Consider the following 25732-nt stretch of genomic DNA (forward strand, 5'->3'; position numbering starts at 1 on the left):
CCGTGCTCATGGAATCTGAAGAGCTGTATTTAAGCAGCTGGGATTGCTGCAGTGTGTTTGAGCAGAAAAGCACAGCATCCATATGCACAGGAGCAGTGGAGTTGTCTCGGAAAATATAAGTAACAGATGAAGTCTATTTAATTCGCCTCTTTCCTGTTTTGAAGGCAGGGGTTGTACTCTACTTTCATTTTCTAGCTGCTGAATACCGTTTTCTGGAAAGTCTTTGCATCAGTATCTGTTGAAGATCCAAGACTGAGCCACGAGCATCTAAGTCCTGCGCTTTAACCTGGAAAATCATTCTAGGCTGGGGAGAACCAACCCTTTTCTGCTGGGGCAAGGGACAAGGGACCTGAGCTGTGGGTCTCCAGGTGAGAGGGAATAGGAAGGCAGCTTGTCTTTGTGTGCAAGGCTGTACTTCCTGCTTTTGCTTCCTGCTTCAGTGCAGCGGATGTTTTGTCGGCGAGCTCTGCGGCCCACTGTCAGGATGACCTGAAGGAATTGTCACGAAGGATTGCACATGAATGTGAGGGATTTAATTCTTTTTAAAAAGTGAAATCTGTGCCCCAGTCAGTGAGGATTTGGCTGTGGCAAGATTGCCATGTTGAGTTGCAGTGACTTCAGTTTTATCACCTGATTTGGTTTTTTTGCTCATAACAGCTTGATGCTTTTTGTTATTTGAGGATGTCAAGCATCTCTGATTTGTTGTTCCAAGTCCAGTAATGGACTGAAAATAATGCTGCTATTAATGCCTTATATCACATTTTGAATTAACTCTAAATTAACTTTGAATTAACTGTACTTCATGTATTTCACTCTGTTCTACCTCTGAAATGCTGCTTTGCATTTCAGCCATTTTAAATAGGTGTGAATATTACCAGGCAAGACCTAAGGTTTCTGTGACTTCTTCTTCCCAGTCCCCAGAAGCTGCTGTGTAAGGGTGGTGCTGCTACTCTCACTTTACAGATAAAAAAAATCACTCCCTGACCCACTTAGCTAAGCTTTAAAGAAGTCTTGGAGAAACACAATTCCTGCAGCTGCTGTGAATCCTGGGGGCAGGGCAGAAGGGGAGCAGCTAAAATCAGCCACATACCAACCCCCAGTGGAACCAGTAATGTGGGATCTGAGCATTACCTGTTTACCAGTGTGGACTGCCCTGGTGGACACTGGTTTAAACTTAGGGGGGGATGCAGGAAGACAGAGAGGGAGTGCTGGGGGAACAAAGGCAGAAGACAGCTGTTCCAGCCAGAGCCAGCCCCTCTTCTGCCTTGAGCCTGGAATCCAGCACGCTGCTGTCTGCATGTCACACAGAGACAAATGCAACAAAAGCAAGACAAACTTGGGAGGTATAAATTCAGTTGGTGCTGTTAAGATAAATTTATTTTCTTCAGCTTTCTTCACAGGAAACATCACGAAAGTGCTTTACAGAGTTTGATACCATTACTCTAACATGGGACAAAAGGACAACAACAGGTGTGTGCACTGCACAGTTAGGAGTTGTCATATGCAGAAGCCATGATAGGTAAATCAGGGTAAAAAAAATCTACTGACAAAAATATATATATATATATATAGTTCAGGTTTTGAACTTAATTTATGACTATAAACTTAATTATATAAATATACAGGCACCATTAGGTTCCTGTGTTAACTGTGGGGGTCCACACAGGGTTTCTCAGAAATAGATCGTATTGTACTCTGCTGAAACAGTTTCTGCTGTGCTCCATGGGCTCCCAGCCAAACCATTTTCCCATCCAGGCAGTATCATTCTTTTGCACTACAATAATCACTCAAATGGCTTTATCTTCTTTTCTTCATGTGAAGTCTGGTGGTGAGACATTCTGGTACATTGCTGAAAGCAAATTCAGTTCGTTGTTTTTTTTTTTTTTCCTACTTACAGAGATGTCCTATTACTATTCTTCCCTCAGTCCTCTCTTCTTAAAAAAAAAAAAAAAAATTAAAATGCTTTAGGCTAGACCCTGCTGTCCAGGTAAGACAGTTCTGTTTAAGCTAGCACGTTACAAGTCATGCAACCCTACTCCTTCCCACAGCTGAGCTGTGCTGTACTGTGAGCAGCGCTACTGCCTTCATTTTGCTGTATTCAGTGGGAATTGGGCTCCCACGTAGCCTCTGAGGCTCTAGGTTTCAATTTTTAAAGGAGATTGCATTTACTTCCTAGGCAATTTTGCATGTTTGTGATACTACAACCCTGACAGAAGAAATGCAGCATGATAGAGACTCAGGAGTTCTTGCCTGCTGCTTTCTAAGTAAGTGGTGAATAATTCAGGCACCTGACTAAGAAATCCCTGGCATGGTAATAACGTAGATGAACAGAAGGAGGGAATACCCTAGGGTGAAGAGAGGTCAAATCAGATTTTTGCTGGGTTTTGAGTTGCAGGAAAAAAAAATGAGCAGAGCCAATTACCTAGAAAACTGTTGTGCCAGTCTGCCTTTTACCTCATTCCCAGATTTAAGACACAGTGCGTGGTCAAAGAACTTGTCAGTCCTGAAAGTTACTGGGTGGTTAGTAATTAACATAATACGGAATTACAGTGGCAAGACACGGCTTTGGTGAGTGTAGCAGCAGAGATGAGTCTCTTAGAGGTGTGGGAGAGGGTATGAACAACTGTCAAATTCCTCAGCTCTATTTTCCCCCTGCACTTCCTCAAAAACCAAAAAAAAAAAAAAAAAATCCCAACCCTCAACACCTTAATAAACCCCCAGCAGCCACAACTGGTTTTTGACAGAATACTACCACCTCCTGTAATAGAACACCTACGGACACAGCTACTTGGATGCAAAATCCAAGGTACATTCTTCTCAACCAGTACTGGAAAGCAGCTGTTCTCTAGGATATGGTTTTCTGATATTGAGACACTGGCAGGCTCTGCATCTAAACAGGCTTGAGCTTGCCCTGACAACACCTCCTTTGTATCTATAAATGTAACATGACTGGTAAATGCAGTCAGTGCTTGGAGGCTGAACACTACTTACAGCTGCACGCTCTCTAAAGCACAAGGTGAGAATGAAGAGATGAAACAAACCACAAAGACTAAGCCTGCCCTCCAGTGTTGCTTCATCTCAAATACTGTAATTTAGTTTTGATGTCCAGTTGAATACTACAGCAGGTATATTAGACTAAGCATGGCTGAGCCCAGCTGGTTGCTGGCCAGAGCCCAAGTAATACATCTGCTTCATCTGCCACAGAGAGGAGAATAACCCAGAAATTAAAAACAAGTTTGCTACACGCCTTGTTCACTTGCACTTGATAGCTGTTCAACCTAGACTTCAAGTGACGTTCTTAAATCAAGGTTTAATGAAACCAACTTCGTGACCAAGTAACTCCATTGAAACCCATGAAGTTAAGCTCTGGGAGACCAGATTCATGTATGTTTTACCTCTCTCTTAATACATTTTTCTCTTGTATCAGCCTGGTTTTATGACCTGAATCATTTTGCTATGGTTGTACATATTCTGAAAGAGATACAGAATAAGTGATTTGTTTTAATTTAAAAAAGGAAGCTTATGACAACGTCTCAACTAACGGTTTTCTGTAGGCAAGTTAATTGAAATAAAGCAAATTGTTACAACTCAATGACTTCATTGCTGTAACTGAGCTAGCAATACACAAGATAGGAGACAGGAAAAGGAACAGAAAAGGTCAGGTGATTGAGTAAAAATTAGTAAGAGCTCGCCATGCTAATCACTGGCGAGAAGAGTGAATTATGTACACAAAACTGAAGATTTCAGTACATCAGATGGCAAAAGCCAATCCCCATAGAAGTTATTAGGTTGATGGTGATTGCCAGGATACTCTAACTAACTCTGTAAACTTGGCAATTAAGGGGCAAGTGAATGTCAACAGAACATTAATCCAAGGCAATGAATACTGGAAAGGTTTTACACAACTCATACATGCTCTGGTGGATTCTGAGTTAGTTGTGATCTTTCAGGGGGACGATCTAGGCATCACCATGGACAGCTTGATGAAGACATCTGCTCAGTGTGAAGTTGCAGTCAAGAAAGCGAGTAAGATGTTAGGCTGTATTAAAGACAGAACAATATGGAAAAATATTACAGCATCTATTTCTCTTAGAGGTCCTCAATGAATATCTGCTCTTTCATCAGCATTAAAAAAAAAAAGTGGCATATTAGAAAAACACAGGGAGGAAAAGGGTGAGAGAATAGTAGAATCAGCTCTTTGTAGCTGGGAAGACAGCGAGACTAAGGTAGTTTATTTAAGAGGGGAATAGATAATAAACATCTTAAAAAGTAATTCTCCTTCCCTCTGTATAACGAGATATCAACTCAAAGTAATTTTAAGCCACCTGCCAATATGTTGATCTGAATATCACTCATTACCACCATAATTACTCAAAAAAGCCCCCATGTTATTCTTCAGTGCTTATCATTCAGCTAGTTACACATTTCCTCTGAAGCAACTATTGTTTGTTGAAATTTAACAGTTATCATTTCTGACAGAGAATTGTCACAGCTGATGCACAATAAAAACTGCCTTAGAGATGCTGCAATGATAAAAATATCAGTAGGAGAAGAGAGATGCTGGGCCTCATCTCTGTCCAGGACCCACCAGAGCTCTAATTTGTCTGCATGCAGGCCACCATTGTGTTCTCTGCTTCTATTTGAGGGCCCACTGTAAAAGCTGAGCAATGAACCTTGAAATCGACAGCAACAGCAGACAAGGGCATATTCATAAGTTACTTCTTCATGTTCCTTCGGCTGCAGTTAACTGATAAAACAGGAGATAATAGTAAATATGGTAATCGCCTCTTCTTTATCTACATTCCTTTCTCTCTTACCTGTCCCTCTGCTTACCCCTCTCAGCTCTATTTTCTGATCATTTCTTTATCTGTTTCACAGAAATCTTTCCATGGGCAACTATTTTCCTTTGGTTCATTCCCTTCATCTTCTTCCACCACTGTCTGCCTTAGTACCAGATTTTACAAGTTTTGAAGTTTACTCTCTCTCCTCTACTTCCACTGTACCTGCATGCCACTACAACTTAAATATGTGAAAGAATAAAGAGCAGGACATGGAAAGGGGAAGAAAACTACACTTCTATGACAAAATACCACTTAGGAGTGAACATCTCCGGTTTCACGTGGTTTGAACAAACTTTAAAACAGCCACATTATAAGAGATGGCTATCAACTGTGAGCAGGATTTTATTTCAGTCATGGAGTTTACAAAATATAGCAATATTGACTTTAATATGTTCCACATAAAAACAAAGAGCCTCATATTAATATGCCACTTGGGTTGCACAGATAACTGAAGAGATGAAATACCAGATAGAGTACTCAGCCTGAACTTTCCCCTTACCCATACATACTAAAATAAGTCTAATTACATTATACTTAAATAGGATGTATATTACATTCTGTAGAAATAAGCCTTTGCCAAAGAAGTATTAAAATACTATAATGAAAGCTAATATAAAGATCTTTTAATAAAGAGTTAGAGTCCTCTGTAGAAACTTCCATCAGCCCCAGCCCTTGACAAACAGCTTTGGCCTCACAACACCCCTGTGAGGTAGGTTGTTGGGTTTTTTTGGTACAGCTGGGGAAACTGAGGCAAAGTGAAAAATTACTTGAACATAGCAGCTCAGTAGAAAAACAAGGCCAAATCCCACTCTCTTGGTCCCATGCTTCCCATGCTCTTGCTACAGAAACAGCTTGTTTCTCTTCAGTGCATGCAGTTGTTTTAGATGATACCTCCCATTCCAATATTCCAGACGTGCTACTTTTTCTTGTGACTCATTAATACTGTGATACATTTTTAATATTTGCATTCTGGCTAAGAAGCACTTTACTGAACACTGTTTATACCTTGCTGTATAAACACATATTCTAAGCAACTGAACATAAACCCATGATATACGTACCATTTACAAGATGCTATTTGAAACAATATCTCAGCTTTTTATCATGCAGAAGTGAAGATTAATTTTCTTAAATAGACAAGTTATTTCCTAATAAGATTGTTGGACTATCTTGGAATTTGTCCTTTCTCGGTTCTCTCGTTAGACAACAGACCAGACAGCTTTGTAGCAGTGCAAAATTCTACTTTCTCTCTGGACAGGTTTTCCCAGTTCTTTTCTTTGAAAGGAAGAAATAAAACAGGATGCCTTCCCCAAGTACTGAAATTTAAACATTTTGGCTGATTTAGTCAGATAGACCTGTCACTTGTGAAATCGGTGCCTACCCCACAGCACTTCTCCTATCCAACATCTTACACTTCACTCCCTATCTCAGGTAATGCATTTAATACTATCACTTAGAAAACAGCCTTCCTAATTCCTCTCTACTTATACCGCCTGTGTTTTATTTGCATCATTACTACTCTCCCTAATTTACTGATTTTTTAAATCTTCCTTCCTGCTCTATTTCACTTCAAAGAGACCATGGTAGAACTACACTTGGTGCTTCAGAAGCCAAACTTTAGATATTTAGTTATGACTTAAGACTCCTCAGTTCTGTTTTCTGCTGTCCTTTCTTCTTCCACCTGCTAAAGCTTGCAGGCTCTCATATTAACCTCAATACAGACAAGCTGTCTTTTGAACTTTTTCTGAAGACTTTATCTGCAAATATATGACTTCCTCTCCTCTGTACACATCTAATTCATATACCAGAAGTTTAAATAAGCATGTTATTATTTTCTTATACTCCCAAATAAAAGCCCCTATTTACCATTAAAACCAATTTGTGACATTAAAAGCTGAAAACAGGGAGGGATAGTTTGGGAACTAAGTTATAGTCAGGCAAAAAAACCTGGACTGTGGCTATTAATAAAGATTTCAAAGTATCCAAAGTAGTTTTGGTGAAATTTAGTTTCTTGGGCCTCAGACACAACGTGATCATATGAAATGAGGTATCCATTTCTCTGGCCATGTCAATATTAGAAAGAATAATATTACTATCTTCTAAATAAGCAACCTTTAAAGCATATGAAGCCCTGTTAGTCCAATCATCTGCTCCATTTTAGTTAGGGTATTTGACAGAAAACCACAAGTAAGTCTAAAACTGCTCAACCAGGCAGAAATTAGATTTTCTAATCTAGAAATTAGAAAGACAAAAAGCTACTACTGCAAAATCTCAGATAAGTGAACTCCAAAATGTACAGGCCAGTCAAATTTACATTGTGTTTACCTGACCCGAACAGTACGGCTGTCTCAGCCATGGTGTGGTGCAAGTGTTTCCAAGAGCTGGCAGCTGCAGTCAAACACCAAAAGCTCTAGTCCCTGGGGTGTCAGCCTCTAACACAGTTTGTATCCTTACAAATTCACCTATTTGTAAGAAAGGTGCTTTGGCCATGACTGGTAAAGCTACAAATACAAAACTGAAGGAACAGGAGACAGTCACTTTTGGTTGTCAGTTCCTCTTCATTTGCCAATAAGATTAAACCTGGCACAGCTGAACCAGAAGAGGTGGGGTGGGGCAAATCTAATCCTCCCCTACATTTATCATCAGCTCAAGTAAATACAGATGCCAGATTGCTAGAGCAGGCATTTGGGAAGCCCAACTTTATTAAAATTATCTAGTTTTTGGCATTTTAACATCCTTAAATACAAACTGTATCACTGAGAACCACAAATCCAAATTGTTTCTTTCCCAGTAAGCACTGCACATTTAAATATTCTATTAGCAAGTTTGTAACTTTATGGTTGTGCTTTTATTTAACCCAGAGCAAGTAAAACGGAACCTTTAAACTGGAAATTAACAAGTAACCCATAATAAGATCATGCCACAGGCTAGGGAGTTCCTGAAGCAGCACACAACTGCATTTTACTGACTGGTATCAAGAATCTTATTTCTACAACTGACAACCCTTCATTTATGGAATGAGCCTTCAACCAGCATTTTGGAGGAATGAAAAGGGTATTCTTAGCATGCCTCTAATGAATGCAACAACAAACCAGATAAAGTTGGACTTCAGAGTCTCAAAAGTGTACCAAGCTTCCACTTTCAAAATTCCAGGCATGTAGAACAATTACTTGGTACAAGGAAGATACTGACAACTGGCATTTTGATAGTTGTTTGCAACGATATTTAACACAAGGAACACTTTAAAACAGTTTAACATTCTGTACTACGGAAATCTGCTGCGTTTCTGGTTCTTTTTTTCTTCTTAACTCCAGAAAGAAACTGGAATGATATGCTTGAGAGAAATCCCCAAAACCTTCAGTTATCAGTACCTGGTGGACTCTAGTGAGAGCAACCATCCAGAGGCTGGGTTTTTTTCCCCATTCTTTAATTTAGCAGAGGTACTTCCAAGTGAAAAGCAAATCAAAGCTTCATTCGTACTCAATTCACAATCTCAAACCAGTCCTACATGGTGGTGGAGTAAGAAGACACTGTGGCAAGTATCAAACTAAACTTCTATCCATAAATAAAAGTTGTATTGATATGCACTGCTATAAGCTCTGAAACAGAGCCCACCTGATCGGCTGACTGACCGTTCCATGGCCTGTCCCATAAGAGATCCAAATGCTCTGCCTTTCCTCAGCTACCATATGGTCATGATCTCAAACTAAAACGTAAAGACTCATTAGACTCCAGAATCCATGTATATTACCATTTTATTTGATTTGAGACTTTTACAGGGTTTTCTTGAACTGCCAGAATTCATGCCCAAAAAACTCAAATAAAGATGTCCTGGCTGCAGGGAGGGGACAGAGCTCAGAGCCAGGTGGGCTATTCTGTACCATCCATATCACACTGGGGGGGTGGTTTTAGGGGGAGAAAAGGTGAGCGCACCCCAAAGTGGCACCATTTTGTTCCCTCTCTTCCTCGGAGAAATTGCGGTAGCGCTGTAGACTCTCAGTGACCAGTGCTGAAGACTTTGTCCCTCCACCACCCATCCCTTCCCATTCCTCGGTGAATGTAGCCGGGACACAGCTCCAAAAAAAAAAAGTGGTGTAGTCCAGGAATGGAGTGGCAGCGAGACTGAGCCCAGCCCAGCAGAGCTGAACCAAAGACTGCCAACCACAGCCGAGCCCAATGCTCCAGAAGAGCAGGTGGCGCAGTGCAGATGATCCAGCTTTTGGGAGGGGGGGTTGTCTGCCACTGTTTTTCATTTTCTTGGGGATGGGATGTTAGCCACAGACAGCACCTCCCATCCACTGTCTAGGGAGGGCCATGTGGCACTGGCTAAGGAGAGCATCCACCACCCGGTCTTTGTTCTGGGAATAACTGCGTGTCCCCGCCAGGCCGCAGGAATGTCCACCACCTTGTTTTTGTCCCAGTGGCCACGTACAATTCAGCTGACGTGGTGAACACCTTTTGTGTGGAAAGCACCTTCTCTCTTGTATACTTCTGTTATTAATGTAGTCGTTACTGTGTGTTTCTTATTCCACGGCTGTTTGCTTTCAGTAAATTATTATCAACCCACAGTCCCTTTGTCCCTCTCTCACTGAAGGGAGATGGTGGGGGCAGAAGTACATTAAACTCAAAGTCACTGGGCAGGAAGCCAAACCTTCAGCTGAGGACTTAGGAGATAACAAGGGGAGTGGCTTACTTGGAGTTTAATTCCCACCTGTGTTCAACCACCACATTTAATTGGCTCCCAGCATAAGGCACAAGAGGGTTGAGATAACAATGGATCTGCCAAAAGCGGGTTGGAAACAATTTTGATCTAAGCATTTGTGTATTAAGTACAGAACTCCCTGGTTACCATGTTGCTTGGTTTGTTCATGTGGGTGTGGTACCTAACCCTGCATACACCTCAGGGTATGAACTGTGTGTTCCTTACAATGTCCTTTTTCAAGCAGGGAGAGGGATCAGGATTGCTTTGTTGATGTCCTGTGTGGTATCAGTCTACGGCATTATAACATCAAGGGCAACGGAGGTCATGTGGGGGTAAAACAGTGTGTTCACCTGTCCTGGTCTTGGCTGCTACCTCTGCGAATTCAGAGGTAATAACCGTACCCAGCCTGTGGGAGGATGATTTTCCCCAGCCTTTCACCCCCTTCTCCTCCTTCAGGCCTGCTACAACAGCTTTTGAAAACTTTGAATTCCCTTTGGGTATTAAGGAGAGCATGTTCTTGTTGCTGTGTCTGCAATGTCTCCTTATTACACCTACAACACATTTAGAGTCAGTGTGATCTACATCCTGTTTAGAGTCAGGACAGAAACTTCTAGGGATGTTGTCCAGGGACCTGCCATGGGGGTAGATAGTCATGAGTGGCATGGAATGTTGGACAAAATGGGCCAGTTTTGAAGTACTCTGATCCAATGGTTTGGAAGTTCACCCCTGAATAACCACAGGACCCTGAAAAAGTGGCAGAATATTTGAAAGAAAAATGCTGTCAGTTCCAGAGGGCTGTAAAGTTATGCAATGTGCTGGGCCCTGGCTACTATTTACCACGCACTGCTCGTTACTTGACAGCACCCTCAGAGGAGGAGGAGGAGGAGGAGGAGGAAAGCAGACCAACAGGCACTGTGGCCACTCAAACTGAAGCTGAACCAGAGGAACAACCTATGCCAGTTGCAGTCATCCCTTATACAGAAGAAATCCCATACCAAATCAGTCTGTGTAGTGAGTGATGAAGAGGAAGCAGGACCTCCACAACCAGAGGAAGAGACAGGGCCAGAGATAATCATCCAATCCTTATCCCTGGGTGAGCTGTGAATTAGGCAAAAACATTCCGCAGTCAGGCGAGTCCTTGGTGACCTGGCTGCTCCAATGCTGGGATATTGTGGCCAACGGTGTGACACTAAATGGTTATGTGGCCAAACAATAGGATCCCTTTCGTGGGATGGGATTGGCCAGGGGACTGGGAAAAGACCAGAAACTCTCAGCCTCTGCAAGCTCTGCATGAGGGAAAGGTATTTTTCAGGGATGACCTTTTAGTGCACCAAGACCTGCAGAACACCAAGGAGCAATTAGCTGTGCTGGAGGCGATCTGTAAGGATTCAAATAATGAGCAATCCCCCATAAATCTAAATGACATCCAGTGCACCCAAACCATGGGGCAGGAGTTCCCACGGAGCATGCCATCGTCATATGGCAACTCACTGTCAGTGATGTCAGGGAAGGAAGGAGAATAAAGAGTGGACAATTTGGTTACCAAACTCCAGCTATATGGATAAAGTATCTCCTCCCCAATATAGGCCTGTGTCTCATCCATGGAGAGACTGTCCAAGGACTTCCAGTAAATAAAGAGGAAATGTCCCATGCCCTGCCAGTACAGACCAGAGTCTCCGCTATTAGGAGCAAGCCTAATAGCAGAGCCTGCTCGAGAGAGAGGGTATGCACCATGAGGTAACCTGGGTTTTACCTGCATGACCACAGAGAAGACATGAGGAAGAGGGATGGAAAACCCATCTCTGCCCTAGTAACGTGGGTACGTGAGTCAAGAGGAAGAATAAGTCCAGAAGAAGAAGGGATGATGTTATATCCAGTCCTCTTGAAGGCACCTCCAAGTCATATTTAGAAGAAGTGAGCAAGGACTAGAGTGGCCCCACCTCCAGTGGAGGAAAGGGACAATCGAACCTGTTGGACTGTGTGGCCTGGCACATCAGACCCACAAGAATATAAGGCTTTAGTTGACACCAATGCACAATGTAACCTGATGCCATCAAGATATGTAGGGACAGAATCCACCTATATTTATGTGGTGGCAGGGAATCCCAAGAGCTGACTGTACTAGAGGTTACAGTGAGCCTGATTGGGAATAAATGCCAAAACACCCCATTGTGACTGGCCCAGAGGCCTCGTGCATCCTTGGCATAGATTATCTCAGGAGAGGGTACTTCAAGGACCCAAAGGGCACTGATGGGCTTTTGGGATAGCTGCTATGGAGACAGAGGAAATTAAGACAGCTGAATACCTTGCCTGGTCTCTCACAGAACCCTTCTGCTGTGGGACTGCCAAGGGCTGAAGAACAGGTACTGATGCACCACAGGAGTGCTTCGTCAACAATGATGCATGAACCGAGACTGTGAGTGCCTGTAAAGAACTGGTAGAAGCAGCACATGCTTTGTAATTGCCTTTTGTCTTTGTTCCAGATGTGGGAAGCAAATTGTTTTGACTGTTACAGCAGCAGTTGCCTGCAGTGCACGTAAAATGTGCCACTGCTACTTAGTTACCACCTGCCATAAGGCATTGCCACCTCTGACCCTATATAAGCAAGTGCCTAAGACATGCCTGGGAGTGGAGATTGAAGACACGCCTCGGAATCCGGCACCTCGCATGGAAGATTGAAGGCAGGAGCCCTGCCCCTCACGAGCCATAGGGACACGCTGACCCCACACGTACAAGGCGGCTGTAGGACTTCAGCGCGGCTGTGGAGATTCCCCCACATTCCAGCAAGCCGGGGCTGCACTGCTCTAAGGCGGAAAACCCTGCCCACACACACACACTCACTGCCCGGCACACACCACGGACACACACTCCATGGATGCAGATGAGCTGAGCCCCAGCACCGCCTGTGCAGCACCGTGACCAGCCTGGCTGGACCCAGGATGAGCTGGACCACTCACACTGCAGAGACAAAAGGCCAGAGAATGACCTGACAGAGATCTCCCCTGCCATCACCAAGGACAAGATCCAGCGTCTAGTTCATGGTGGTAATAACACTCTTTCCTGTGCTTCTAATAATTATTCTTACCTTTTTCCACTTTTATTTTTCCTTCTTTCTCTCTCTGCCTCTTTTCTAGTTAATATAGTAGAATTATTGTTTTGGATACCAACATTTGACCTCGTTTCTGTCTTAATCTCGCTTTCGGGTATATTCAAACTTAAATTCCTTCCCACATTTACACAGAAGCACACTTCACCTCTCTGCACCTAAGCAGGTTGTTAACACCCCCATTCATAAGATGATTTGTGGAGAGCCAGGGAGTGGGCAGCAAGACTCACTCACCCATTAATAGTCCTATAAGTGCTAAAGTCCAGTGGAAAGTGGAGACTGGGCTGCTGAATTGTGATGAGATATTGCTGCCAGGGTAGGGAAGCTGGCTGTAAAAGTACATCATAAAGATGCATGCATACCCAAGATTTGGTCTACTGAAGAGCACCACAATGGACAGGTGGATCAAGCTGCCAAGATTAAAGCATCTCAGATCTGAACTGGCAACATAAGGGTGAATTATTTCTGGCTCAGTGGGCCCCTGAGGGTCATTATGGAAGAGACACAGCATGCTGATAGGCATAACTGCCCAGGTTATCCATTACTGTGAAATGTGCTGCAATAAAGCAGGCCAAGTGAGTAAACCCCCAGTGGTATGGGGGATGATGGTCAAAATATAAATATGGGGAGGCCTGGCACACTGATTACATCACATTGCTCCAAACCCACCAAGGCAACTGCTATGTGCTGACACTGGTGGAAACAACCACAGGATAGCTGGAGACATACCCAGTGCCTCATGCCCCCACTCAGAACACCATCCTGGGCCTTGAAAAGCAAGCAAGTCCCTGTGGTGACACGGCACCCCAGAGAGAACTGAGTCAGACAACAGGACTCATTTCGAAACCAGCCTCACAGACCCCTGGGCCAGAGAGCACAGAATTAAGTGGATGTATCATACTCTTCATCATGCACCAGCCTCTGGGAAAGCTGAATGTACAATGGACTGTTTGAAAGCAATAGATGGTGGGACCTTCACACATTGGGATCTATATTTAGCAAAGGCCACCTGGTTAGTTAACACTACGAGGCTCTGCCAATCACGCTGACTCCGCCCATTCAGAACACAGGAGGAGATGAAATCCCCATGGTGCATATGAGAAGTCAGGGAAGACAGTTTGGACTAGTCCTGCCTCAAGCAAAGGCAAACCCATCTGTGGGATTGTTTTTGCCCAAGAGCCTGGGTGCACTTCAGTGGGTAATGCAGAGGGACAGGGAAATGCTATGTGCACCTCAAGGGGATTTGATTTTTGGGAGAGAACAGTCTGTAATGTTGAACTATGTATGTAATATTGACTGATGAATGACACTGCCACCATGTGTCATAACTACCATGGACAATGAGTATGGACTGCTCCAGTTACACCAGTTGTGAGCTCCTGATGCAGCCTGCAACCAACTGACAGCACAACAGCTCTCCTGACATGGAAGACATCCAGGGTGGGCAGAGCCCACAGACAGGGACTAAATGAACTCAACAGATGTCTTGGGGGACAGCCCTTGACTAGTGAAATGATGCCTGTGCTTGTGTACAGTTATGTGTATATATACACACACACACATACACGTGGAAGGTCTAAGATTTGGGCATGACACAGATACTTTAGAATAAGGGGTGCATAATGTCCTGGTTGCAGAGATGGGGTAGAGCTTAGAGCCATGTGGGCATGGCTGTGTTGCTATTCTATACCACTCACAGCTGGGAGGTATTAAACCACCACAAGGTGGTACAATGGATAGTCTCATCCACCCTACACAGGAGACTAAAACTCCATTCAGGTGCAATGGTGACCTCACTCTCTTTAGATCACTTTAGGAAAAGTGTTTTAAGACTTCACATTTCTACCCCATCAAGAGACATGTCCATTTACCATGAATTCCACAGAAATTGTGACAACAACAGTTTGGCTGGCAACAATGGTTTTTCAAGGAAGATACATAGCTCAGAGTCCAAGGTATCAGTCTTTCAGCAGAGTTTTGTTTCCAAATGAAGTCTCCAACTTTAAGAACAGTCTCTTGAGCCCTCTCTTTAATAGCAGCTTCTAGCAGAAGTTTAGAGACAGTGAACTCTGCAAGGGCAAGGCCAGTTTTAGTCCGTGCACAAAAAAATCAGGTGAAACCCCAGCCCCACCAAAGTCAACAGCAAAATCCACACAGGCCTCAGAGAAGCAGTTTTAAAGCAAGTCAGCAGTTAGTCAAAGGGAACCCAATTAGGTGATTCCTGCACTATCCTCATTTTCTGCACATACACAGTACTCCCACACACGTAAGCAAACTCTGTTTTGTTCCCTTGTTTTTCTCGCAATTGGCAACTCCTGGGGATGTTGAGTCTATTTTTTGGCATTTACTCTGAAACATCTCAACACTGGAGCACACCACTATTGTACTTCATTTCGCTTTTGGTGTAAGAATTCAGAGAAGAGAAAAACAGTTACAGCAGAACACTTTTGGTACTTGACAGGTTTGGTTCACCAAAATAGAGTTACAGGCAATGTCCTATATTCTCAGTGTATCAGTGCCATTTTGCCTACTTCCACTAAATTAACTTAAGGAAGTCACTGCCTTCCATTATTACTAAACTTTCTGTGAAGAGACATCGTTTATGAATCATACTTGGAGGATTTCTGCCTCAAAGAACCTGCATGCTTCACAGAAGTAGCCAAACACATCAGGCTTACCAGCTTTAGTTATCCCTCTGTGTGCTAAGTTATTTTGGTTGTCAAGTAACCATCACTCTTCAGCAAACAAATAATTATTTTTGATAGAAGACAGTTTTTATGTAGTATCACTACTGCCATGTATCTCATTTTAAAGGACAAATTCTGAAGCCTGTAGTTGGAGTCCAGATACTTCTGTGTCAAACAAAAAACTCTCAGTGCTTCAGGGTGAGAAAGATAAACTTCATGACAAAAACCAAAATAAACCCTATTTCACTACAACATCTCATCATCATTCAAATATACTGCAAATTGATACCAGAAACAAGGCAGGCTTTTTTTTTTTGTGGACAATAGAAAAAAAAAACAAAAAACACTTAAACAGACAACTGTGAAAATGGCTAATGCAAACAGACCATTCAAACCCATCATTCCTCAAATCTGATACCGAATGAGTTTTAATTTGTTTTGTAGTTACTTCTGTACAGCTGTCTAAAAAGGTAAACAAACTACAGCTCTGTTATACTTGGATAGTATGAGTGGTATGGTACGCTCCAGAAGTCTCTAGTAGGCTATGGCTACACGTGACAGGATTCCTCAGAAGGGGAACAAACAGGTTTGTCGTTAAGGTCACTTAAATCTTTGTTATAGCAAATTGGAACAAAATGGCTGACTTCTGCAGGATTTCTGACAGGAATCCAGTAGAGCTGGTTTCAAGTTTCAGATGACCACTAAAACAGCTGTAACCTTCTCTTCCAGAAGTTGTGATCCACATGGTGTCCACAATGAGTGCAGCAAGTCTGAGGTAGTCAACCTTTACGAAGGCTCAGTATCTGAACATAAAAAGATTTTGAAATGACCACTGGCTGTAGGTATCTTTCTGAGCAATTAAAGAACACTGATGACTCTTGTTCAATCATTTACATTAATTTGCCCCATATCCAATGGAGAAGTTGCAACATATTATGCTTCCATAGTGCAGGAGAACCAATCACTTACGTCAAAGTAGTCTGCACTCGCTGCAGTAGATCCAGCAGAAATAAGGTGGCAAGTTCATCATAGCTGTTAGCTGTAGTTTAGTTACCTTAGTAGAAGGGTTACCAAAAATGCATTCCTTAATTGTAATGTGTGTGCGGCTCTACTGATCCCCAAGCACAGCATACTGGTTGTCTAGCTGAAGTTTAAGTGCCTGGTTTTTTGACACCTCATCCCTACCTCTAGTTTTGTATTTTACTACTTCAAAGCTCTTCTCCATTTCTTTATCCCTAAGGGAAAATAAATGTAATCAGTAAATATCTTATCACTAGGCTTGTGAATTGTGAATTTCTAGACTATTTCCACCCCATCCCAACAAAAACATTATGAACACAAAACAAACACTAAGATCTAAAGTTTAACAGAATAGCCAAACATTCTCAAGCAAATCTTATCTCCAAAATAAGATCATCACCCAGTACGATTCAGATTATAAATGTCAATATTAACATTCTCAAAAGTAAATTTAAGTGCAATTACGAAAAAGAGGTTCTAGAAAGCAGAAGTCAATTTCCAGAATGTTCATTCAGAATTTCACCTTGACTCAATTTGTAACATTCAAACCCTAAAGCATCAATGACAGCATGTTTGATTTGCCAAGCAGACAAAGCCATACCAAAAAAAATCCCAGAGCTTCTGCTAAGCTGTATTAAACAGTAGTATAGCAAGCACAAAAAAAAAAAACCCAAAGAATCAAACTACAACAATAACAAAAAGGAAAAAAAGAAAAAAAAATTCAACAAAACACCCAAAAAACCCCAAGTGAATTAAGTATTGGCCTAGCTATCTCTCCTCTTGAGGTTATGGTAAGATCAGGACTCAAAAGCAGGGTGAGACTCAAGTCTTCAGCACCACATAACACAAAACACTTCAGCAAAACTTGGGGAGCTCATCACTGTTTACCACAGCTCAGACAGCAAGTGCATGGACTGTATTTGTATCAAACCCCATTCTTCCACTTCAGCTACCTTCACATCTCTAAAGGTAGTGTGAAGGTAGTGTGCTCAGAACTTCCTACATGTGTGCTGAAGGAAGTAACACAGAGCCTCCCTCCCCATGGCTAGTGTCTCAGGGAACCAGATGCTGTCAAGTGCATAAATATTCTGCTTCAGGGAAATCCTTCAGCCATCAAACATAACATAACTAGCAGTCTTGTTTGGCTATCTTACTGGGCTAGGTCCTACAAAAGTTATTTCATGGGAACAGAGCTGGAAAATACAGTTAAGACCTCTTAGTAATTTCTTTCTCTGTGGAAAGATTCAGGCTTAAGTCCTACACAACATAAGAACTCAGAAAAGGCAGCTAACTTATGTCTCTTAGGGAATCAGTGGAATGTACTTACTTTCGACTGTCTACAAGCTTGGCGGTGGACTGCAGTGATGGGAACTGGGTATCACTATAGATTTCTGGTGGTCCTTGCTGTGCTCTCCGTGGCCTGCCACCCTCCCGGGCACCGGGCGGCCTGTACACACCACCAGTCTGGACTGGTTCTGGGGCTTCTGTAACTAGTTACAAGAACAAGAGTTACACAAGAGAATGGGTTTGCATTCATAGTTGAAAAAAAAAAAAAAAAAAAAAAAAGCCCAACCAAACATAACAATCAACACACAAACCAAATTCTACAAATCTTTTAAGTATGTTTTTGCACCTTTTAGAGCTCTGGAAGCAAATATTTTAGACAAAGTAGGAAATCAACTATCACCTAATTCAATCTATACTCAGTAGTCAAATTAAAACATGACTAATTAACTTTACCTCCTTGCTTGTACAAACAAGGAAGAACAAAGCAGATTATTTTTCAGTAATTTCTCAGTGGAAAAGAATATTCTGAACACAGATCATGGCTAATAAATTGTACTTACTAAAAATCTACAGTTCTACCCTACTTAAAGAATCAATTTTGCAATGTCATGTTCTCTGTATCCTAGAACTGATTTGAAAAGTGTGCTACTAACCATGGAAGCCTAATCAAGAACTGCCACGTTAGACATCAGATATTGGCTGAACATCCACAAAAGTGTTAAAGCAGTATTTTTAGATCAACAGAAATGCTTCCCATAGATATTTTGCAGATTGTATAGTAAATGGACTTCCTGAAAAGACAGAATGCTTCCCCCCTGCCCCTTTGAAGTCAAAAATAAAAATACTTCCACTTGTGCTTTAAAGTATCAGGCAGATACTTTAAATTCAATCCAGTTCCTCAGATGCCTTCACAGGAAAATTCCCTCATTTACTAGCATGCCAAATAAGCCTCTAGTATGTTAATGGGTGCCTGAACAAGAACTGCTCCTCGAGCTTTACCCAGAGAGCAGCTCAATTCAACCTGATGTGCTTCCGACTGGAAAAAACAACTCTGAGTTATATTTACCAATTGGTTCAATGACAGGTGCTGGTGCAGGAGCTGACTTGTTCCAAGGACCAGATGATCTGTCTACACCACCACCACCAGTCTCTTCCCAATTGTCACCAGGTTCTTCTCTTTTTTCACTTTCATCATCTTCCTTTTCACTATAAAAAAAGAAATGATGAGTAATACCTTACAAGCAGAGGTTTAAGACTTGCCAGAGATTACAGAGTCCCCATAAACAAGACCTCATGGCTGCTGTACTAAGGCACTAGCTTAAATCAGACTACGTTAGTCCCATAATCACTGTACTAGTAATTCCATCTGAACAATTTTTGGCACGCTGCTACATAACTTGGCAACTGAGAAGGAAAAAAGTACTTGAGAAGGAAAACTTAAAAAAAAAAACCTTGAACTAAGTGATCAAAGAAACTGGTATCTTATTTTGAGCTTCAATGTTTTTTTCTTAGTAAGACAGTCATGCATTTGAAAGGGTTGAGAACACAAAGCAGGAAAGGTCTACAAGTCCAGCTTTCATAAAATGCTTTAGTCAAGAGGAAGAAATAGCGGAGTACTGGTGGGAAAAAAGCAAGTCCTGAGCTCACGTTCCCTATAGGCACAACCACGTGAGAAACACTCTCATATTACCCATACACACATATTCTACACTCGAACTCAGATTTTTTTTTTTTTTAAAGCAGGCAATCAAAAAAACCCACAAGAGAATAAAATACGTCATTTTTAAAGATAAATCCTATGCAAAAGCTTGACTGTATTTTATTTAGACTATTTTATTTTGCACAGAAATAGTCAAGAGAGCCAAAATAATTTGCTAGTCAAAGCTACTACAGAAAGCTGTTTGATAGAATGGGACAGATGTGGAGGGTGAGGCTGTTGAAAAAAATCCACACGCTGATCTCAACAGCAAAAAGTGTTAATTCAGAAGTTTGTACTAGACCAAATTCTACTAATCACGATCTGTGAAAGCTTTCTGTGTAAACAGCAATCAGAGAACAGCAAAATACGCCTGTAATTTCTGAAAACTAAATGGCCTTTTACTGTTCATCCAAACACGTTAACAATCACAGTAAGGTGGTCCAAGGGCCTAAACCCATCACTACCCCATTTTAAATGAGAGTCAGAAGCAGATGCCTACAAACTACAACAGAGCCAGTACAAGTAACAACCCACCCCCACAGACACTCTATATCTTATTTTCAGCAAAGAGATCTCCAGAGATGGATAATTTACAACCTCTAGTGGTTTTTTCTTCCATTTACTTCTCCGCTCTTCCCTTCAATCTACTGAGTGGTTACTAAGTCCTGTGACAGAAACTTCCATGTGCCTGGAAATCTGCCAGAGCACCAAAAGCATTTCGAATGCCAGCCTTTGTCTGGAAAACCAAAGTACTGGCTTTCCAGTCAAACAGCACCAGTGGTCAGTGAAGCTGCAGCCCACTGGTTACTTGTCTATTCAGACATGTGATTATCCACTGTGACACTTCAATGGCATGGACAGCAAACAACCGAAAAGGACTAGTTAACTGAAAGGAGTAGGGGGAATTATGTGATCCAAAAAAGCAAATAATTCAAAGATTATATCAGACCTGCCCACACAGTGGAGAAAACATCTACTGCATTGGTTACAGATATGATGATTTTAGGACAACATTATTTTGAACATCATTATATCTGGACATGGCACCTAATTGCCAGGATTATCTGGCATTCTCAGGCTATGACTGGGGTCATAAAAACCCATTTTCTGACCCAGTGAAAAGTTTTTCTTAACCAGGACAGACTTAAGTAGACCTACTTAGGACCAGACAACAGGAAATGTCTAATGAAAAAGCAAACAAGAAACCATGGATGAGACTCATAAATGCAGTCCACTGGGATCTTATCATGGGACACTAGATTTATATTTTTGTTTTACTGAAATAAAGACGCAATGGTTCAGGAATTTGCTCCCAAACTCAAGATGTTGAATAGATTGAGTCAGATACCCTTAACAGCAACCAAATGATTCAGTGGGAATTACTATCCTGCACTCCTCAGAGAAATTCTTTACTATCTTTATGGAGGGGAATGCTGAGCATTTGTAGTAAAAATCTGAGTCCCAAGCAAAACAGACAGACCTAGAACATGAATAGAAAATTAGAAAATATAGAGAATATTGGCAGAGATCAGTCAAACATAAGTTACCCAACAGCAAAATTCTATACTATCAGAAATATATCAAACCTCTCTATAACTGGACTCCATGGTAGCAGCTCTAAAGAAAAAAAATCCATTCTTTTTAAACATAGGTAATGATTACACTGGAGAAAAAAAATAAAGAAAAAGTAGTACCTTATTTGCATGGACTGAACTCTAAGACCACTATAATCAATTTCTTCCTTTTGCTCAAACTCCTTCCAATCATCCTCTTCCTGTAAGAAGAGAAAAATAAAGTTGTCACTTTCTTTACAACAAAAGTAGAAAAAGGGAATGTAACTAAGGTAATGCAAAGAAAACTGAGGGTGAAGGCACAGTTCTAGGAGAAATCAAACTGTGTCCACCCACTGCCAGGAGGGAAGAGGATTGCACACCCTCCTCCCCTAATGTACTAAGTGTCACCAGGGACGCACCTGCGAGCTGACTTTAACTCACTACAACAGCTAAGAAATGCCCCAGCAAAGAAGTCGTTCAAGTGAAAGAAAACCACATCATCTCAGTAAAAGTCCATTAGGAAGTCAAGGGACAACACAAAGCATGGAAGAGGATCGTGCAGTCATGACCAGGGAAATACAAGGCAAACCCTCTCTCTGTCACTCACAGTAAGCTTTTGTGACAGTTTGAATGCATACGAAGCTTTAAATCTACTTTTCCATCACCTATTTCATGAGCAAAACAGTAAAGAACATCTGGAATGGCTTACAGTGGATTTATGACAGAGATTAATATTGGTACATTTGATTTTTTTCACACTCACAGTCATGTTTACAGTCTTGTTTTCTTAGAAATGTTTTCATAGCAGTAAGAAGGTCAGCTTCAAACCCACAGCAATCTTAGTACACAAAAACATGTATCTTTCGAGAGCATCACTACAGGGTTTTAAAACAGGAGTTTGATTATGTGTTTGGGTAAAGAGGGACTCACCTAAGAGGAGTTAAATTTGTCCTACTGTGTCATCAGCAGATTCTGGGGTTATTGAGGTAGGCCAGAAATGGACCAGAACAGATAAGCAGGCCTCACCATGTTCCCAGTCACAGCTTTAAGACATGCAGAGCCTAATTAATAGTTTACATAATTCCTACACACTACATGAAATGCAGTTATACTACTTTAAATAGGAAGACCTTGAGAACAAGGTCTGACAAAGGTACAGTCGCCTTTCCATGGAACAGCTGGGAATAAAGCTTCCTTTAGAGCCCTGTGCTAGGACCTTCTACACTGCCAATCTCCAGCAGAAAAACTCTGACCTGCTTTAGAGTAACAGCAGAAGTAGAAAGTGACCCCATGTAACTGCACCGTCTGCTAAACATTCAGTCTTTTGGAAGAGACATGAACCTACAGCTCTAAAATATTTTAGATTTCTTATATTCCCATCTCCATGGAAACATCACAGTTTCCAAGCTAACGTACCTTTCACATTTAGTGATTTTTATTTCTAATTCAAGCACAAGCTTCAGTCAAAGCCATGTATTATTTTAACAGCAAGTGAGTAAAACAGCAGCTGAAAGATTACCACTGACCTTGATCTACTCAGAAAGCTACTGCACTTGACAAGCTCTCAGAGTTAAATATCAGGAAACAGTAGAGTATTTCTTAAAATTTGTTTTGAAATATCCAGCATTAGACCTCTTATCTCTGCTTCTGGTTTCGGCATTTAACCTAGCACAGGAAAATATCCTTAAATCATTTATCCTCTATGTAATGATGAAGGAAGCAAGGTATCTGACTTCCAAAAACCCTTTCACAAGCCACCTTTTTATATTCTGAGAGTGTACAATATTATCACAGGGACAGATGAAGATTTGGTTTGTAGCAGTAAAACAGAGAAGAAATCCTCAGATTACTACTTGTTAAAGCCCCCAAAGGAAAACAGTATCGAGGCAAAAAACCACCCAAAGCAGAAATAAAGAAACAAAAGGTCCAAGCTATTTTTTAGGTTCTATCTGTCCTGTCTAAAGCAGAAAGATACGTTAGAAAACTACTGCATATGTCAAGCTCCCGAATTTAAACACCATCAGGAAACAGAAGAGTATTTCTTAAAATTCATTTTGAAATATACAGCATTAGAGCTCCTACAAATGCTTCTGGTTTCAGTTACATTACTTCCGTGCTGATGGTGGGGCCAGAGCAGAGAAGGGCAGAGGAAGAAACAGAGGCACTAACTCAACTAGGGGCACTTAAGCTTCTCCTGCATTCTCATCGTTTCGCTGTAATACGGTACGAGGGAAAAAAAAAAAAAATTACTGGCAGTAAAACCCTTCCTGGCAGCGAGGCATAGAGCGGACTCCGGGGAAATCTTATCGCCAAGGTCCACAGGCCACGCCGTACAGCCCCAGGTGGCCCAGGGCTGGCACCTGCCGCAAACTCCCGGTTCCGGCCGCAGCACCCGGAAACCCGGGAGGGAACACAGGGAGGGGGGAAGGGGCCCTGCTCTCACGCCCCCCGCCAGACTGGGACTCGCGGTGAGGGGCTCCCGCGACCCCCCCCCTCCTCCGCCCCCCCGGCAGGAGCAGCAGGAGCGGCAGCGCCGTCCCGGCGGCCCCGGGTGGGGCCGGGCTGGGGCTCGGGCTCCCCGCCAGGCCCCGCACGGCCCTGGGCGCCGCATGGCCGGGCGGCGGCGGCGCCCCCTGCCGGCAGGAACCCGCGGCCTCCCCGCCCGCACCTTGCTCGCCGCCTTGGCCGAGGAGCCGCCGGCGGCGCTGGAGGCGGCGGTGGCCCCGGAGCCGCCGCCCTCGGCCGGGCGGGGGGTCCCCGCGGCCGCGCCCGCGGCGTTGGAGGCGGCGTTGGAAGCGCCGGAGGAGGCGGCGGCGGCGCTGCGGCTGCTTTTCTCCTTCCGCTTCTTCTTGTCCCGCTTGGCGAAGAAGTCGTCCAGGCTGCGCTCCTCGGTCTCGGCCATGGCGGGGCCGGGCGGGGGGGGGCGAGGCGAGCGGCGCTCCCGCGGCTGCGGCGTTGGCGGCTGCGGCGGCTCCGGCCCGGCCCGCCCGGCGGGTCGCGCGCCCCACGCCTGACGCGGCCCGCGGGCACGGAGGGGCTCGGAAAGAGGTGGGGCGGGGCCGCACCCCTGCGGGCGCATGCGCCGCCGCGCGCCGGCCAATGAGCGCCGCCGGCCCCCCCGGGGGGCGGCTCCGAGAAAGGGGCGAGAGGCGCTGACGTTGCCGCGCGTGAGGCCCGCGCGCGGCGGGCGCGGGGAGGGCGGCGGCGGCGCGGCCGCGGATTGGCCGAGCGGGGCGGGGCGGGGCGGCGCGTGCGCGGCAAGGGCCCGTCTCGCGCGGGCACCTCCCGCCCCTGGGCGTGCGGGCAGGGTTGGACTCCGTGCGGGCAGGGATGGGCTCCGTGCGGGCAGGGATGGGCTCCGTGCGGCAGGGATGGGCTCCGTGCGGGCAGGATGGCCCGTGCGGCAGGGTGGGTCCGGCGGGCAGGGATGGGCTCCGTGTGGGTGTGGCAGGCTGCCCGCGAACCGTGCGGTGTGACACACCCCGCCACCCTGGCTTGCCAGAGGGGCCCAGTCCTGTCCTCGGGCCCATCGGGAAGACTGTGGCCAGCAGGTCGAGGGACCCTCTAGTCAGCTCTAGTGAGGCCACATCTGGAATACTGTGCCCAGCTACTGCAGAGGGTCCGTCGGAGGGACACAGAGGTTATTAAGGGACCGGAGCATCTCTCTTATGAGGAGAGGCTGCGGGAGCTGGGCCTGTTGAGTCTGGAGAAGAGAAGGCTGAGAGGGGGTCTCATCGCTGCATATAAATATCGCAGGGGCAGGTACCAAGACGATGGTGCCGTACTGTTAAGTGGTGCCCAGAGACAGGAGGAGGAGTAATGGCCATAAAATAAAACATAAGTTACCCCTCACACGGGAAAGAACTTCTTTGCGTTGACGGTGGCAGAGCACCCGAACAGGCTGCCCCGGCAGATCGTGAAGTCTTCCCCTCTGGAGACATTCCGAACACACCTGGACGCGTTCCTGTGTCACCTGCTCGAGGTGACCTGTGCCTCGGCGGCGCGGTTGGACTACATTATCTCCAGAGGTCCCTCCCAACCCTAACAATTCTGGGATCGAGACCGGCCGCGGCTCCTGGGGAAACCCATGGCTGCGTCGTGCATCGGGCTGTGCCGTGAGAGAGGGACATTTTGCTTGGACTCAGAGTCACTGTCGAGGAGGCTGAGAGAGCTGCTGGAGCGGCCCCAGCCCTCAGCCGGTCCTTTGGGCTCCGGGCGCTGCTCAGCCTGCTCAGCTCCCCGCCCGTGAGGCGAGGTGATGTTCACTCCCAGCCTGGACTGCGGTCCCGCACCCCAGCAAGAGCCGTGAGCTTACACTGCCATTGTAAAGGGTGCAAAGAAGTAATTTAGCTTTCATCTTGGAGATGGTGTGGTTAAGTGAGTAAGCCTTGAAACACCACTCTGTCTAGGATGTCCGGATGTGTTGGCGTCAGCTTCCTAACTGCTTTCCTGACTCACATGGAAGCCTAGGGAATATCTACTGGAAAACTGACTTTACAGTGGGTGTCTGCAGATTGTCACCTCTCCCATTTGGGTACTGTAGTGACCTTTAACTCTGGAAAAAAACATGGGTATTTAAAAAGTTTACTGTAGCTTCAAAACGCGTTGTCAGAAGTTTTGAGGCAGGGCATTTGGAAAAACAGCCTCAGACTGTCATGAGTCATAAATAATTACATGAAACACTGTATCTGATTACTTACTTCGTTGGTCAGCCATCAAAAGGAGATAGAAGTTCCTACTGGTAGTGTAAGCCCAAATGAGAATTCCCTATCAAATATGTATTGGTTTGTATTACAGTTATGTAAAAGTAAGCATGTTTGTACTCTTGAGTTATTTG

At 44.0% G+C, this 25732-nt stretch overlaps 1 protein-coding gene across 3 annotated transcripts; it reads right to left on the reverse strand.

Moving 5' to 3' along the window:
* Nucleotides 1-1336: 1336 nt before the first annotated feature.
* On the reverse strand, nucleotides 1337-23881 carry CDV3 (CDV3 homolog). 3 transcript variants are annotated; one of them, XM_050333330.1, is made up of 5 exons: nucleotides 23564-23879; nucleotides 21037-21116; nucleotides 18710-18849; nucleotides 17684-17846; nucleotides 1337-4039 (listed from the first exon to the last, which is right to left on the reverse strand). In XM_050333330.1, the coding sequence occupies exons 1-5, from the start codon at nucleotides 23795-23797 to the stop codon at nucleotides 4015-4017; spliced, it is 642 nt and encodes a 213-aa protein (XP_050189287.1). In that variant the 5' UTR covers nucleotides 23798-23879; the 3' UTR covers nucleotides 1337-4014. The 3 variants fall into 3 exon arrangements, with proteins under 3 accessions (XP_050189287.1, XP_050189279.1, XP_050189297.1); XM_050333322.1 differs by lacking the exon at nucleotides 1337-4039 and adding an exon at nucleotides 15749-16571 and having other exon boundaries at nucleotides 23564-23881; XM_050333340.1 differs by lacking the exon at nucleotides 1337-4039 and adding an exon at nucleotides 15749-16139 and having other exon boundaries at nucleotides 23564-23874.
* Between the last annotated feature and the right edge of the window lie 1851 nt (nucleotides 23882-25732).

The sequence above is a fragment of the Myiozetetes cayanensis genome, unplaced genomic scaffold, assembly GCF_022539395.1.
Source record: "Myiozetetes cayanensis isolate MyiCay16 unplaced genomic scaffold, myiCay2020 scf1, whole genome shotgun sequence".
Lineage (NCBI taxonomy): Eukaryota > Metazoa > Chordata > Aves > Passeriformes > Tyrannidae > Myiozetetes > Myiozetetes cayanensis.